At 41.4% G+C, this 17,330-nt stretch overlaps 1 protein-coding gene across 3 annotated transcripts in view; it reads right to left on the bottom strand.

Annotated features, from left to right (window-relative positions):
• The window catches only part of GHR (growth hormone receptor), a 279,446-nt gene that overhangs the window by 154,293 nt on the left and 107,823 nt on the right, over window positions 1–17,330 (bottom strand). For 2 of the 3 annotated variants that reach the window (XM_029216313.1, XM_029216311.1), the window contains exon 2: window positions 5,358–5,438. In XM_029216313.1, coding sequence (XP_029072146.1) covers window positions 5,358–5,427 — 70 coding nt within the window. In that variant the 5' untranslated portion in view covers window positions 5,428–5,438. Of the gene's footprint in view, window positions 1–5,357; window positions 5,449–17,330 lie in introns of those variants that run through there. The other variant, XM_029216310.1, reaches the window with a different exon arrangement.

Genomic DNA, 17,330 nt, shown 5'->3' with positions numbered 1-17,330 from the left:
GCTTCACTGTTTACCAACTACAGCCATGACTCTAATACTTGCTTGAAATATATCCTGTATGTCCTGAAGCTCTTAGGGCTCTGTGGAGCTTCACCAGCAAAGGGGCATGAAAGTGTAAGGTTTATTTAGAAAAAATAAAATGTTCCTGCCACTGTGTCATTATTTCCTATCTGTTAGCAATGAGAATAGAGGTGTCTTTCCTTTCACACAAGTGCTGTGTGTGTTTGCATAAGTTTATGAAAAATGTTCAAAGGTATACAAAGAACATTATTTGGGGGATCCTGGTTCCTTTGGGACATGGCATCTCACTCCTAGTGTAAGGTTTTTATCTTGACTGGTATGGAATGATATTTAGAGTGATAAGATACTAATTATGTGCTTTGCCTGCAAACCATGCCATGTATATACACACACATATATTACACGTAAATAGTTTTGTTTTTGGCTGCGCCATGTGGCTTGCGGGATCTTGGTTCCCCGACCAGGGATCAGACCCGGGCCCTGGCAGTGAAAGCATGGAATCCTAACCACTAGACCGCCAGGGAATTCCCTGTATATGCTTTATATAAATATCACACACACACACACACACACACACACATACACACAGAGTACCATCATGAACCTCTTACCTGGCCTACAACTTTAAGAGCTATGACTTGCTTCCTCTCCAAAATACGACCCATCCTTCAAGACCCAGCAAGATTTGCCTTTTCCATGAAGCTTCTGCCATCTCTAGACCTTCTGTAATTTAACTCGAGTTCACTGACCTAAGTTTACGTCCAAAGGGAATAATTACAAACGCAGTGCTCACGTGCCATGCACTCTGGCCAAATTAATCGTACGCCTTCCACAAAGTAAGTGCTCAAAAAACCTCTGTTGGATGCTGTGTGTGTGAAACAGAGCCACTCATTCCTAGCACAGTGCCCCGTACATAGTGTAAACCCAGTGACTGGTTGACCTGTTCTCCGCATACACCTCATATCTACACCTGTGCACGTCTTTTATGTTGTTCCTTTATCACACATGCTATTCCTGCAGCCACTCCCTGCTCTTCCAGGCCTTTCAAAGTCTTAACCCGGTATTCTAATATCTGCTGAAATAACACCAACATCCCCTGTGAAGTTCTCTGTGCTTCACCACATCCTGAGGTGACTCTCCTCTCTTCACTCCTCTTAAAGAGTGTAGTTCAGGCCACTATTTCTACAGTGAACACATTCTGCCTCATACAGTAATTCGTTATACATATTCCTGATCTCTTAAGTCATGATAAATTCCTTGAGGGAAGAATCACTGTTTTACTCATAGCCGTAATTTCAACCTTTAAAAATGGAAAGCTCTAAAGAAATATCTGTACATTGAATTTGTTGAATTAACTATTCCAGTCCACCTTCATTTAGCCTTTTTTAGAGCATCTTGGCCATCCATATTCATCACACAATCTAGACCTTAAAACTATACAGTCTCTCATTAATTTCTAGAAGTTCTTCATATCCTAACTAGACTGAACTTCTTCAGGTCGGGGCTAGCCTGCTCCCACCTTACACTGCTGAGGTCAAAGAGGATGCTCACTTGTGGACCAACAGAAATAGGAGAGGTATAACAACGTATAATAGGCGCTCCTCAGAAGAATATCTGTATCCATTAAGTCTTTACGCACATTTCTCATTAAAATCATCTTTGCAGAAGCAGCAGTTTCTTTTTTAATTAATTTATTTTTATTTTTATTTATTCTTGGCTGCACTGGGTCTTCGTTGCTGCACACAGGCTTTCTCTAGTTGTGGCGAGCGGGGGCTACTCTTTGTTGCGGTGCGCAGGCTTCTCATGGTGGTGGCTTCTCTTGTTGTGGAGCACGGGCTCCAGGCGCACGGGCTCAGTAGTTGTGACTCGTGGGCTCTAGAGTGCAGGCTCAGTAGCTGTGGCGCACAGGCTTAGTTGCTCCGCGGCATGTGGGATCTTCCCGGACCAGGGCTTGAACCCGTGTCCCCTGCATTGGCAGGCAGATTCCCAACCACTGAGCCATCAGGGAAGCCCAGGAGCAGCGGTTTTGATGCAACCAGTTGACAGTTCAACCCTGTGAAGCCCTCTGAAGATGAAACGTTGTTGCTCATTCCTGATTTTGGAATAAGAAATTCTTCCTGAGAACACTTCTACACTGTTGGTGGGAATGTAAATTGGGGCAGCCACTATGGAAAACAGTATGGCAGTTCTTCAAAAAACTAAAAATAGAACTACTGTATGATCCATCAACTCCACTCCTGGATATATATCCAGAAAAAATGAAAACACTAATTTGAAAAGACGCATGCACCCCAATGTTCATAGTAGCACTATTTACAGTAGCCAAGACATGGAAGCAACCCAAGTGTCAACAGACAAACTGATAAAAAGGATATGGTATATATCTATACAATGGAATATTACTCAGCCATAAAAAGGAATGAAATTCTGCCATTTGCAGCAACATGGATGGACCTGGAGGGTATTATGCTTAGTGAAAAAAGTCAGACAGAGAAAGAAAAATACTGTATGATATCACTTATTTGTGAAATCTAAAAAATAAAACAAACAAATGTATATAGCAAAAGAGAACAGACTCACAGATACAGAGAACAAACTAGTAGTTACCAGCAGGGAGAGGGGAGGGGAGAGGGGCAAGATAGGGGTATGGGATTAAGAGGTACTAACTACTATATATAAAATAGATAAGCCAAATGGATGTATCGTACAGCACAAGGAATTATAGCCATCATTTTGTAATAACTTGGAATGGAATATAATCTATAAAAGTACCGAGTCACTAGGCTGTACACCTGAACCTAATATAATATTGTAAATCAAGTATATTTTAATTTAAAAAATTAAATAAACTGTGGTACATCCAGAAAAAAAAGAAAAAGAAAGAAATTCTCTCTGAGAGTATGTAACCTGCCTTGAGGATCAGATGTAAAGACTAATTAATATTAAGGATGAAAGACAAACAGAGAGCATCAATTACAACACTTTAGCTAATACAATGGTGGCACTGTTCGATGCTTAGTTCTCATTAAATTTCCAAGAGGGCAATTAGACTTAATAAAAAAATCCTCTCAGGGCCAGCATATTTTAAATTGCTCATCTGCCTAAGCAAGAAGAGCCCTGCTCAAGGCTTTAAGTGCCAACGTTCCTCAGGCATGCAGATCTGTCATCTCCTCCCAGCTCCTGGGCAGCTTTTCTCCCCGTGATGCTTCCCAGTTCCTTTCCTCAGCTGTGCCACCTCTTCCACTGACTAAACTTAATTCAATGAATGGCTGGTGAAACTACAGTAGCATCTTTTTGTTTTTTTTTTAAGTCCTCTCTTACATTTTTAGTCTGCCTCATACAATGGGAGAGAAAATAAAAATAAAGTGATTTGGGTACAATCCAGACCTGGCAGAAAAAGAAACACATGGCCCATGAATGTCATCTGAGATTCAATCCATGTCATATCAGGAGATCGCTCTAGCTGAACTCATCGGATAAGTGGCCAGCGCCAGCACACACACACACACACACACACACACACACACACACACACACACACGCACACACGGCTCATGTTCAAACACTCATCTGCACCTTCTTATATAAACATCATACCGCGTCATTAACAATCCCCAGGCCATTTTAAGGTAAGAATTTTGGAGTAGCCACATATTCCAAAGGAATCTGGTTAGCCTACTAAGAAAAAAAGAAATTTTTTTCCTTTGCTAAATTACTTAGTATGTGTAAGTAATGTTAAACTATGTGATTTGTATTTACTATAAACCACTGCATTTTCTTATGCTCTGCTCCCCCCCAAATAAACAAAGCAAACACAAAACTATCAAAAAGCAAAAAAAAAAGCAAACATAAAACCAGCTAATGGTTTTGTTTCCTCTATGAAGTTAAAGGCTTGCTAAAATGTCAAAGCAGTTTAAATAGGTGCTGTTTGCCGACTCTCTAGGTCAAAAATGTAACTTGAGCTCTAGTCTTTTAGCTGGGGATACATTTTAAATTTTCTTTAAAGATTTCCTTTGCCATGCTTTTCATTTCACAAGTCTTTTAAATTCCTCGAGCCTTGCCCAGTGGAGTGAAAGTCACCTTAATGAAGAAAGTAGAGACCTAACCACCATGACTTTGGAATAGCAGAGGATCTCAGCTGTAATTCTTTGGCTCAGAACCAGGGTCTAAAACCAGCCATGGGAAAAGCTGCTGACATGGAGCCTGCAATTCCCTCCATGTTTGACTTGCAAAATGTTGACATTATAACACCAGAGAGACCCCAAAATATTTCAAACAATTATGACTTCTTTTGTATAAATATTTTTAAATTGTTTTAGGAGATAAAATAACATATTTTACACTTCTTGTTTTCTTAGTTACTCTGGTTGCCCTCAGCAGCTCACTACTAGGGATTTATTTTTGGCTCGAAGGTCAGGGAGGACATTTTAAGGCACTACTTCTGCTGCTAAACTGTGTTTTCCAAGATGAGTTGCCTGGTAAGTAGGGGAGTTGGCCGCTCTTAAAGCAACAAGTGACTGTGGTATCACAGAATAGGAGAAATGATGATTTCTTTCTTTTGTTGAAGCTCAAGGAAGAAAAAAAATCAAGTACTCAAGATGATATTTTAAAACGTCTCCCACCCTCGTTACGAGCACAGTTTTCTTTCTGGGCAGAAAAATACTTTTCATTCCCTTTCATTTCTCTTCTGTTCCGGTTATTGCTGTGTGACACCTAAGTTTGAATACATGGCAACTCTTCCAATAGGAAGAGGGTATAAAGAGGGAGGGAGAATTACAGAGATGGCCAAGGAAACTCGTGACTTTGACTATATTATCCAACTATTTCGGGTGTTTCCTCCTTCAGATTTAGCCAAATGGTAATCACCCAGAGAGTAAGAGGTAAAATTTATTTGAAATCTGCAATTTCCACTCTCAGAGAATATGATTAAGAGGACTTAATTCTGAGCTCTGGAAATAAGCTATGATATCCTTAGTCACAGATGAGCTGAGTGATCAGTACGTTAGTAATCCTTCAGTGCAATTTCAATCTCTCTCCCAGAGCCTGAGGACCAAGAGAGCCGGCTTGCCTTCACCAGAAATGCCCTCAGCATGATTTGCAGCCTTTATTTTTGACGTGGAAACATCAGATGCCAAAGCTGACTACTGTTTTCCTCCTAAAAACATCCCCAGAAACGTCCTCCCGGTTTGTGATTTTAAAGCTACAACAGGTTTTCTATTTACTGCCACTTAAAACTTACCTCTTCTAGTTACATCATCCAGAGAACTTAGATTTAACAAATAAAGTTCAGTGTGGTTTCAAAACACTGCGGGGGGGAATGGAAAAGCAGAACTCACCTTGGCTCCCAGAAAAAGCATCACTTGAGCCTGCCACTGCCAAGGTCAACAGCAGCTGCCAGAGATCCATACCTGTAGGACCTGCGATCATACAAAGAGGAATAAGATAAAGCTAAGCGATTAAAAGCAGACTATTTTCATTAAAAATTGTTTAAAGACTGGCTAAATTATGAATGAGTTGACATGCACAGCAGCTCTAGAAGGAATCTTTGTAAGTCTTTCACTGCCCTAGAGTCTCACGTTGTCATACTTTTCATGAGCGCAAACAGCAGGTTGTAATAAATTCTACTTCCGGTGGATGCCTGCCTCAGGAAATAACATGGACACTAGAGATTTTCACATCCTGGCCGGCAGCCATAGGACCACCACACAACAAATGACCCCCACGCATTGCTTCCATAACAGGGCCAGTGTGGTTCACTTTAATCTGATCTGGAAATAGAAACTCTTCAGCAGTATCACCAAGCAAGGGGCCTTGAGCTGGACGGCCCATAAAAGGGAAAACAAAACAACCCACTTCAGTAGTAGTAAAACTTCTCCAGTGTGTGTCCCAGTGAACAAAAGAGCTCAATTAACACTCAAAACCCTGTGCTAATGAGCCATCCTAAGGGGGTTTAACCAGAAGGCAGCAGTAAGGAGGTGAGACGCAAAAGAAAACAAAACACTGGTGCTTCCTAGGTGGCCTCCCCTGGGACACCTGGTGTCCTTGTGGGCTTCAGGAGGAATGTGGTCTCTGAAAGGCCCAGGAATGTGAACACCTCAGACTCTAAGAAGGGTCAGTTTGTGGCTGGGCTAGCCATTTGGAATCCCAAGTGTGGCCACACCTTGAAGCCTTTGGTTTGATGAACGGGGGAGCAGATCAGCATGCCTCAGCCAGCACACACCTTTACCTGGAGGAAATGAAGCTTCTTGGGAATAAATAAACCAGGTGTCCACCTCCTGGATCTCTAAAGAGACAATTTTGGCTGGCTTAAAACGAACTCAGCAGACTGCCCTCTGGAGAGCTGTTGCTACATCTGACGACTAACGCCAACTACTTTAAAGCTTAGCTGCAGTATTTCCATGATATTACAGTACTTTACAAGTCACTCAGGCAAATCTGATCGTCATACTGGGAGCTCCACCAGTGCCTCTATTGGACTTATTTTTTTACTGCACATTCTTGACAATAATAAAATAGCCCTCTGCTACCCCTAGTCAAACTGAAACGATGAACACAAATGTTTGTTTTCACAGATAGTGGAATGCTGTGTTCCGGGTCATGGCTGTGTAATTCGGAATGGGTAGTAAACGTCTCACACTCTACACTTTCTTTCTAGACAGTGGATGATGCATCATTTTTTAAAATTCTATATGATTTTAACGTTGTTAAAAAATTCTAAGAAGACATCTCTAGGTGAATGGAATCTCCCCCTGCGTCTGAATATCCAGGTGTAGCCCACATGCATGAGGATGCCCCACATACACTGCCCCATGGGGTCATTCATAGGACTGAGTGTGACGGCGTAGATGAACACACTCTGCCAACTGTGAGAGTTCACACTAATGTGAGTTGTGGTTATTATAACACCCATGTTTTAAATTCTTAACCTGGAAGGCTCTGGGCTCATGGCCTTGCATCATCCCCAGCTACTTTCACGGAGCATCTCTCCCAAGGTCCTTTACTCCTAGGTGAACAGGCCACTGTAATCATAGTTTGAAGTCTCCAGCAGAAATACATAAAAAGGCTAAAAACAAATACGTTATAGGTTGAAAATGCTATCCTCTGGGTAACTGGATATTTCCTTTTAAATTCTGTTTTACAAGTATTTTTTTAAGGAGGAAAAGCATTGAGGAACTGGATTCTGTACATAGTGCTACTCTTACTCGCCATCCCTCAACACACCATGTGTCGGGCAAAGAAGCCTCCCTCCTCTGCCACAGGCTCTCTTGATGTTGGGTTGTAACAGTGAGTCCCATTCCCAGGCAACACTGTATATGCTCCCCAGCTGAATAAGGATATGAACAGGTTTGCATTTCTCAGAAGGATGCTTCCTCTGGTTTCGAAGTTACCTCTTCGAAATTCTCAAAGAGACTTGGCAGATGCCAGAGACAAGTGAATTTTGCTTCAGATGAATCGTAGTTGGCGCCCTCCCATCCCCAATCTTTTGAAAGCTGTTGCCTACAAATGAACTTCGCCTCTTCCAGATAAAGAACTGATTATCGCAACAGTTTCTTTATGAGCCAAACACATCTCCACAGAATACATTCTATCTCACAGAACAAATGAGAATCCCCAAAGCAAAATTAACCAGAAAACTGTTTGCACACTCTGACAGCAGAAAAGGAGGTATTTAAAACGGCCATCCTCCCACATAGAAGAGAACAGTTCACTGCCAATGAGAGCAGGGCATAGGGACTCCCAACTCTAAGGCTCTAACTAGGGGACAGAGAAGAGGATAAAGCAATGTGGCTGGATTCAGTAAGGGCTAAGGGTTTCCTTAGACACTAACACTCCCAGTCCACTGTTGCTGGCTCAGTGGGGATAACTCCGAAAGCGGCCCCCTTTGCACTCCCCCCTCTCCTTGCACCCCCATAGTGAACTCTCTTTAGTGCCATCACATGAACAGAACGTTCATTGGCCTGGGCCGATTTGACTGTAAGCTTTCCCCTTCAGTGATGCAGGGTGCTGCATGGCAGCTTCTAGATGAGAGGGTTCTCTTTTATTAGGTTCTGGAGGAGATAAAATGTCCCTGGGAGAGGACAGAGTGCCAACACACAAAGTCTGGAACTTTAATCTATCAGTGATGTGCCAGATGTGAGCAGGAGAAAACCCCTTTATTTCCTTTTCCCGATATAATAATCTAACTAGAGGCAGGCAGTGTTCAGAAGAATCTATTAAATTGTACCTTAGTCTATTGGGTTTATAAAGTTCGCAGTATTTTCCTAGGGAAAATCCCTCTCTAAATTTCTAATGATATTTATGCATTCTTTGGCCATAGCCACATGGCAGGATGTTCACTGGGGTGGGGGAAGGAGGCTTCTATTTTTGCAGAAGGGAACTCACACCATTCGGATCTCAACGCGCCTGAGGCATTTTGCCGGCTCCCCCTTCCTCAAGGGAGAGCCATTTGAAAAGCCCTTTGACCCAGCTGGTGTGAGTTTTAATTCTGTAAACTGCGTAGCACAGGAGGCCTCCAAATCACAGTGAGGCCAATGATATACTTTTGTTCCTTGGCTATAAAATAGTCCATAAACGCATGAGAAGAAATGGAGATTAAATACACTATTTTTTCCCAACATGTTAAAACCAACTCCAGGCAAAGAAAGCCATTGGTTCCATTCTCTTTAATTTAAAATTAGCAAGTATTTGTTGAACTACCAGTGGCTGCTAGCATTGTACAAGGCTGAGAATATAAAAGCAATCAAAACCATTGAGAGAGAAATCACTACTGGATTTCAGAGATATCTACACAGAAACGATGAGTAGCAGACAAATTTCATGTGAAGACTATTTTGTGAAGAATCCCCACATCATCTTTATTAAAAGTAACATTAAAAAGTATATGAAGCCATACAGGAAAAAATGTGATCATATCTGGTTAGTAATTTGTCAGAGACAAAACGAACCACCACCCAAAACCACCTACACCCTCTGATTCTCTGATCTGTATCAAGTACTTAAAAGGAAAATGGTCAAAAGCATCCTTAGAAGTATGATGTTAGCATTTTAATAAGTGGGAGGAGTAAAATAATAGATTTAGGAGCTTGTAGTTCTGTTATGGCCAAGTAACGAAGAATATCAAAATGGCAGCTGAATTGATCAGAAATAAGAAGTTTTCTCAAATGTCTGTTTTACTGGTCTAGTGATTCTGCTATGGAAAGAGCGAGAGCTGATTTTAAAAACCCCAACAGAAGCAGAATAGTTTATATTGCAAAACCACGACTCCAGGTAGATAACCTAATAAATGTGTACTTTCTAATGCTAGGTTGATTACTAATGAAATATTGCAAAACTGAATCTCATTGATTTCCTGGTGAAGCTTTTCTAAGAACTCAGCACTGAAGAAGGAGGAGGCTCACCCCAAAGGGTATTTGAAATGATCCATTCTAGTTAGCTTCAGGCATTTATTTGAACAGTTTGTATCTGGAGTTCATGTTATTATCCACTTTTTGGTGGTGGTCATTTGAAAATTGGTCAGACACAAAATGCCTTAGGTCAATTTATCTCCTTCCCATCAGTGAGGGAGAAGAAATTCACAGACATTATTGATATCATTACTCTCGCTGAGATTTCTCTCCTTGCAGGGATCCAGTGGGGAATATAGGACGGGAAAGTAGTTTAAATGTGTACAGTATGAGGGGAAAAATAAACTTTGGGAGTGGTGTATATAATACGTCTCCATTTTTATAAAAAAACAAAAAATAGAGCATATATGGTCACCTGTGCTGACCAGTTCCGCTACTACCAGTCACCTATAACTATTGAGTGCTTGAAGTGTGGCTAGTGCAACTGAGGAATTAAATAAGCTAAATTTTAATTAAATATTTCAATTAAATAATTAAGTATATTAAGAACAGATTGGGTATGTAAACCTTTCTCAACTGTACATTTTATAAAACCTAAGTACAGATCAAGTGTTTCTGATGAAAAGTTAGGATCTAAATTGAGATGTGCTGTAAGTATAAAATATACATGGATTTTGAAGGCTTGGTACAAAAAAGGATGCAAAATATTTCAATAACGTTTATGTTGACTATACGTTAAAATCGTAATTTGGATTGTTGAATAGAATATTAAAAACTAATATCCCCCATTTCTTTTTTTTTAAACGTGACTAGTAGAGAATTTTAAATTACATACGTGGCATTATATTTTATATTTCTAATTGACAACATTTATATATATACTTTATGGCTGATATGTTTGTATCTGCATTCAGAAACATTAGGCTGTTACAGGAGCATCTGTTTTCATAAAAACAATACACAAAATAAAATCGTATATTTGTAGTGACATATAAAATCATTATGGTTATGTTTTCAGAGGTCTTCCCAAATGCAGAATGATGGGGATAAAAGATTCACGGAAGACTTAGGTAAGATTATATTTATAGAAGTTTTTTTTAGGGTACCCAGTGTGCCTTTGTTTACCTTTAGAATGTGACAATTCATATTGTATCTCTGAGTCACAGCCGGTGGTGTACTAGTAGTTAACAGCCGTCTCTCTGGAATAATAATTTTAAAAGGGCCATGATTTGTAGCTTTTGCCAATCTCTGTGGTATAAATACCTCCACCAAGGCTGATTTTAAGCTACCAAGTCACTTAACACGGATTCACTGCATCACTGACATCACTGAATGTGGATTCACAAGCCAGTATGAGCTGGACCCAGCACGCCACCAGCTGGGGAAGTAAATGATATTCTCTAGGCTCCAGGTGAGGTAACAGGTACAAAGATTAAACGATCTGCTGACATTGACACAAGAGGTAGGAGACAGTGCTACTGAGTGAACCCTGGACACTTGATTTCATTTGATGCCATCTGTTCCACTGTCAGATGGTCACATTTAGTTAATAATCATTGATAGATACTTTCCCAGGTCTATAGAAATAACCATCAGACTCTACCTCAGATGTTATCCTTGCTCTTCACCTATAGAGAGGGTGAGCTTAGGGGTTCAGGGTACAGGTTGTGGATCAGGTTCAAATCCTGGCTTTACCAAACCTCAGGCTACTCATCTCTAATATGGAGATGATAATATTATTCCTCTTTTCATGAGAAAAATCAGGAGTCAACTGAATGAGACGTTGATTCAAAGCACTTGGCCTGCCCTCTGCATATATCAATACTAGGTATTTATTACACTTTCTGATACTAGTGATTAAATAGCCCGTTTTAGGTTCCCATGGGATTGGGAATGGGGCCCTCATTGTATGTCCTGGAAAGGAAGTCTAGGGACATGGTAAAGCAATCAGCCACAATACGTGAGACTTCACTCTTCAATCAAGCACTTACATCACACGAGAGTCCAGGGGAGGGGAAGGATAATCATAACATAATGTGTACATCTCCCAGGATAAGGCAGGAGTGCTGATCACTTCCGCTTAGGTGTACAGGCAAATTGCACACCTTCTACATGGAGGCCCAAGTGTGGGGGAATAATCCAGAGGCTGATTTTTCCCCTAATCACTATCTCATCTACTGTAAGAAAATTACACGCTGCTGTTACTGGGTCCAGATCATTTGTTTCGTGAGTCATGGGTTTCTAGAGCTGACAATTGGGTAGATGAATTCCATCAATAAGAGGCTTGGTTTGAAGCCAGGACTCTTCCTGTGAGAACACAGAGAAGGCAGCTGGGTTATAGGAGCCTGGGTCTCCACCTCTTCCCTTCCAGGGAGTGGAAGAATAAGGGCCATTTCAACACCAAATGCTTGGTGCTTCTCCTATCTTGGTATATGCACGGGCATTCCGTTGAGACTGGGCCTTTCTTGGTGCATGGGGCATTCTGTTTGAAATCAGTAGGACCCAGTGGCACTTTGAAACACCTCGCCACAAAGCTAGACCAAACTCACCCAGCCTGATTTACCTGGTGCATTCACTGATGCATGATGCAGGTGTAACTCTTACATGGAAGAGAAAATCAATTGCATAGGTGGGTGCTTACTTGAACAATATGTTCTGTTCCTTTTTATATCTTACAGCATTGCACCTACCAAGTCATTGTTTCCCAAAATAGAATTTGAAAAAGCAAACCTCTTACTGGATTTCTGCTGTCTCACTTTCCACAAGTGGCTCTTTTTTTTTTTTTAAATGATCTAATATTTTATTACTGTGATAGATCACATAGAACACGGAGAATGTACCTTAAACAAAGTTGAAGATGTTGGAGTATCTTCCAAGACTCTCGGATGGAAGTATAGGCTTTGTTTTACCTGATTTAACAGGAAATAGATGAGCTGTTGAAGATCTCACAGAAGGAAGTTTTCAGGTAACAAAAACATTCAGGATCTTGATGAGATTACAATGTGACAATGATTACCACACTAACTCCAAGTACTGAAGGAGTCACTCACATGCCCAGATTATATATAGAGCAAAAGTTGGAAGAAACTCTTTTTTTCCTTTTATCAAGTCCAAAGTGGTGAAGTTGTTCTTTTAGGGTAAACAAGTTGGGAAACCAAGAGTGAGGCAATGTGCTCTCCTGGGAAAAGCATTGCTAGAGAAGGAGTCAGAAATCCCGTGCCCTGGACACAGCCCAGCACCACCTGATGTGGCGACTCGGGCAGTCACTTCATGACTGTGGGTCTGTCCCCTCACCTACACACCATACCAGACTTTTGTGATATGCCAAACCCCGCGCAGTGCAACGTAATGAACAGCTGCAAGGGACAGAGGACTTCTCCTGTACTGATGCTGCTGGGCTCCTTGTCTTTCTCCTCCTCTAGCTGTGAGCAAACCGGGGGCAGTAGCTGTGTGTCACTCACTCTTTTATCCCCAGCAGCTAGCCCTGGGCCGCAAAGAGTAGATGTCCCCTGCAAAATCTGCCAAGGAATCAGTGTGCTGAGTGCCTTATTACTTCATTCGTTCCTTGCAAGAGACCCTCATTTTAAAATTGAGGAAATGAAAGTTTAGAGGAGCTTTGAGAAGTTAAGGGGATCCCGCAAGCTGAGACGGAATACTTCTGGGTCGGGGTCGGAACCATCTCCAAGGCCTGGCTGTCTTTGCCTTTGCCTTCCCATGCTTCTTTGAAAATGCTAAACTGGGTCGACTAAATACACAAGTAGAGTACCAGTGAGGCAGGCCAAACTACAGAGAACAAGAAAAAGAGAGAGAGGAAAATCTGGATTTGCATTATGGACAAGGGTAGGCACCACAGTACTTTCCAGTACTTTGGGCCTGTCAAGGACGGTGGTAATTCATAAATGCTGACACTGCAGTTTCTTTAGGAGCAGAATTGTTTAAGGGATATTCATCTCTCTGTCTTACAGCCTCCAAGAGCACTTGGTCTACTTTTGGGTACATTACTTAAGAGGTATGAAGTGTGCCCTTTCCATGACACGGGGGCATCCCCCCGCCTCCTTTGATTCTATATTATAAATAGAAAGAAGTCTATTTGGCCAGACTGACTGGCTGCCAGATAGATGGCAAACACGGGGCAGATCAATGTCACGTCTCATCGCCAGGAAGTTTACAATACCCCACTTCACTCTTCAAGATCACAGGAGGTGTAATAGCTTGGCGTGGACCATTCATTGTTAACTGCTTTAATAGAACATGTTCTCAGGAAGAGAAATGTCTCACCGAAATATAATGCCAGCCACAGATGCCAGTCGTATGTGTAATTTTAAATTTCCCAGTAACCATATTAAGAAATAAATTTTAATTATATATCCTATTTAACCCACTATGTACAAAATATTATCACTTTATCATGCAGTAAATATGAAAAGTATTGAAGTATTTCATACACTTTTTTTTCATAATGAGTCTTTGAATCTGGTGTGTATTTCACACTCACAGCACATCACAACTGGCACCAGCCACATTTAAAGTGCTCAAGAACCATGGGCAGTGAGTGGCCACCCCATTGGATGGTGCAGCTCTGAGACACTGAGATTGGGGAGGTCCATGCATCAAGCTCCTGACTAGTGCAGAACATATCTGTGTTTATTATTGCTCATGAGCAGACCAAACCGCTGAGAAGAGACCTTTAAACTTCTTTTGCAAGGTCTAATAGTTTCTTAAAGTCCTAGAAAGAATTTTGCTACCGAAGCGAGAAGCAGGGAGTTCCAGACCTTAACACTCATTTTGCATATAATTACTGAGCACTGAACTCTACAAATAATTAAACCATAAACCTAGCACCAGATCTGTCACCAGGTATGAGACTTGAAGTGAATCATTTCTCACCCTCAGCCTCCTTATTTCCAAAATAGCATGTTGGGAGCATATCAATAGTTCTCAGCCTTGGTTGTGTATTAGACCTTACAAACAAATGCCCTGGCTTTACCACAGGTAAACTGAGAATCACTGACCTAATGCAAATCAAATTTGCTATGATTTTGAAATCTTTGAAAATAGAGCCCATCTGCCCCAAGCAGCCTCAGCTGGGTGAGGGGGAGAGAAAAACATCATTCTCCTCCATTTAGCCAACCAATAAATGTATTTTTTGTAACACAGAACCTTCTAAGCCAAGGGGTTGAAATGCTGAAATATGAAGGTAGGATCAGAAAATATTATCCTACAAAATTGCAAATAAAAAGAATATGTGTAAATAGATGAAACCAGTCATCCACAGATATGATCACTCCAATAAAGACAAGACATCATTTCAAAATGTTGCTGATGCGACTGGATAGGCAGAATGCTAAAGAGGTCCCCCCCAGATTATCTTCTCTGGTTATTCAAACATTAACCTAGGTATTGCTCTGGCGGGACTTCACAGATGTAATTAAGGTTACTAATCAACTGACTTTAAAATAGGGAGATTATTCTGGATTGTCTGGGTGATTAAATGTAATCACATTAGTCTGTAAAAGCAGGAGGGGAAGTTAGTCAGTGAGATGTGCAGAAGGGGAAGTCAGAGAGGTTAGAAACTCGAGAGGGACTTATCCTGCTGTTGCTGGAGGGGCCACATAGGAAGCATGAGATGCAGTGCAGGCAGACTCCAGGGGCAAAAATAGGCTCCCAGCTGACAATTAGCAAGGAAATGGGGATGACAGTCCTACAACAGCAAGGAACTGAATTTGGTCAACAACCTGAATGAACTTGGAAGCAAATTCATTCCCAGGACCTCCTGAGGGTAATGCAGCCCTAATGACAGTTTGATTTCAGCCTTGTGAACTCTGAGCAGAGAATCCAGTTACACCAGCCTGTGTCCAGACTTCTCACTTACAGAACTGTGAGCTAATAAATGGGTTTTTATAAGCCTCTAAATTTAAGGTAATTTGTTTTAGAAGCAATAGAAAATGAATACAGTCTTTAAAAGCCTGTTATAGAGCCTGAGGTTGACTTCTTAAACATCAATCAGGAAGACAACTATCCAGCCATGATTGAAACATAGCCATAAGGAGAGGGGATTTTTAGCAGAGCACAGAAATTTGGAGGCAGAAGGGACTTTAGAGATAATCTAGTCTAATCAATTAATGTTTGATGAAGAATGCTGAAAAAAATAATTTATGGCTTTGTCTCAATCCAATTACTTGGGACCAACGAGAATGTCCCAATACAGAGACAGGTACAATAATTTTCAGAGCCTGCCGATGCTCTCCCTTGAGGGCCACACAGTTCCCTCCATTGCGACTCTACAATTGCCACATGACCTTCTGATTCTTATCTTGTTTTCTGGGCTCTCTCTCTTTCTGGAAAACTAATACAATAACCAGCTGAAATGAAACTGCTTCACAGCTCAAATGGAGAATAAACAAATGTATTGGCATTCTGGTATATTGGCCCATCTCACGAGGTTAGCTAGTGTAAATTGAGCCCCTAGAGTCTAATCACCTCTGGGTCAGTTGATGCAATTTATTTTCGAACACATAAATCTGGACACAAGTTGATCCCAGGGAAAGTGAGAAAGCCTGAGAGATCCTGTCTAAATCAGTTTGCTGGCTTTGCTTCTCATCTTAACCTCAGGTCAGACAGGAAATTAAAAACAGACAATGTGTCAATGTGAAGGTAAATCAAAATCAAGGTCAAAATCTATGAAAGACTAGGGTCAGGAGAAGATAAGGGCAAGGAGTATGTGTTTATGGAGGAAAAGGTCGTGTGGAGGGGAGGACAGGCTATCTTTATATTTCCCTGTAAATCTAACATCTTGGCTCAGGAGAGCTTGTTTTCGGTCCTCCTGAATTAAATGTTCAAGTCCCAGGAGCCTCATGTTTACCACCCTAAGGGACCACCACAGCATAACTCTGGAACCTGGAACTCAATGACCTGGCTGTGTTTCTCCTAAATCAGTTGGCCGGTGGAAGATGGTTGGAAAAAGGCTGAGCCAAACCCTGAACTACTATTGATTCAAGAAGATGGTCCACCTATCCAGAAGTCAAAGGAACAGACACTAAAATGCTTTTCATTGCATTCTGTTTGAGAGAAATCAGTTATTTCACATCTTGGAGAACAGTAATAAAACATTCATCTTCCCATCAAACTGGAAAGTGATTCAAAGGAATTTTTCCACTTTCAATCACTTGTGATCACGTTACCAGTCAAAACTTTACTTCCAAATGGAGAAGAAAAGCTACAGGGAACCCCCAAGGTGGCAGTTTACTCAGAGCATCCTGTAAATGTTAAAGAACCAGAAGGCAGGTGCCTCGGACACAGGGAGACCGTCACCTGGATGCCCATAAGCATCTAAAATCATTCCTGTCTAAACTGAATGAACTCACATCTCCTACCTGCCTCCAGTCCCCACCTCATGAACACACAGCTTCATCTCATACATTTTCTAACATGTTTAATGAGATTAGAGCTCCCCAGTTACATGTAACTCCAACCCCGTCATGTGTCACTTGTCACCATGAGGGGGTGATTCAACCTCAGAATTCTCTCTGGAATGTACCTCCTCCTCTCCCAATGCTCACCACACTTCTCTAGACTTAAAACATCCTCCTTCACGGCCTCTTTTCCTTTACCTTCAAGGCTGCTGCCGGACAAATCCTCAATGTATCTGCTCTTCAAAAGCATGCTCCAATATCACTACCTCCATGAAGCCTTCTACACTCCCCTGACACTGACCTGTTCATCCTCTACTATAAAATGTGCCCTGACATGGAAGTCACAAGGTAACGAATCCCTGTATGTGGAATAAATGAGTCCTCAGTGCCTGTGCTGCTGTAGGTTTCCTCAGGGCAAGACACAGGCTTTCCTCATCTGTTTATCACTCTGCGCCTACTCTACCAACATGCCTTTGCATTTTGATGGGTGAAGGGTGTGTGTGTGTGTGTGTGTGTGTGTGTGTGTGTGTGTGTGTGTGTGTGTGTGTGTGTG

The sequence above is a fragment of the Monodon monoceros genome, unplaced genomic scaffold (assembly GCF_005190385.1).
Source record: "Monodon monoceros isolate NGI ecotype Baffin Bay Population unplaced genomic scaffold, NGI_Narwhal_1 Super_Scaffold_12, whole genome shotgun sequence".
NCBI classification, from domain to species: domain Eukaryota; kingdom Metazoa; phylum Chordata; class Mammalia; order Artiodactyla; family Monodontidae; genus Monodon; species Monodon monoceros.
This window is presented reverse-complemented; position numbering and strand designations above follow the sequence as displayed.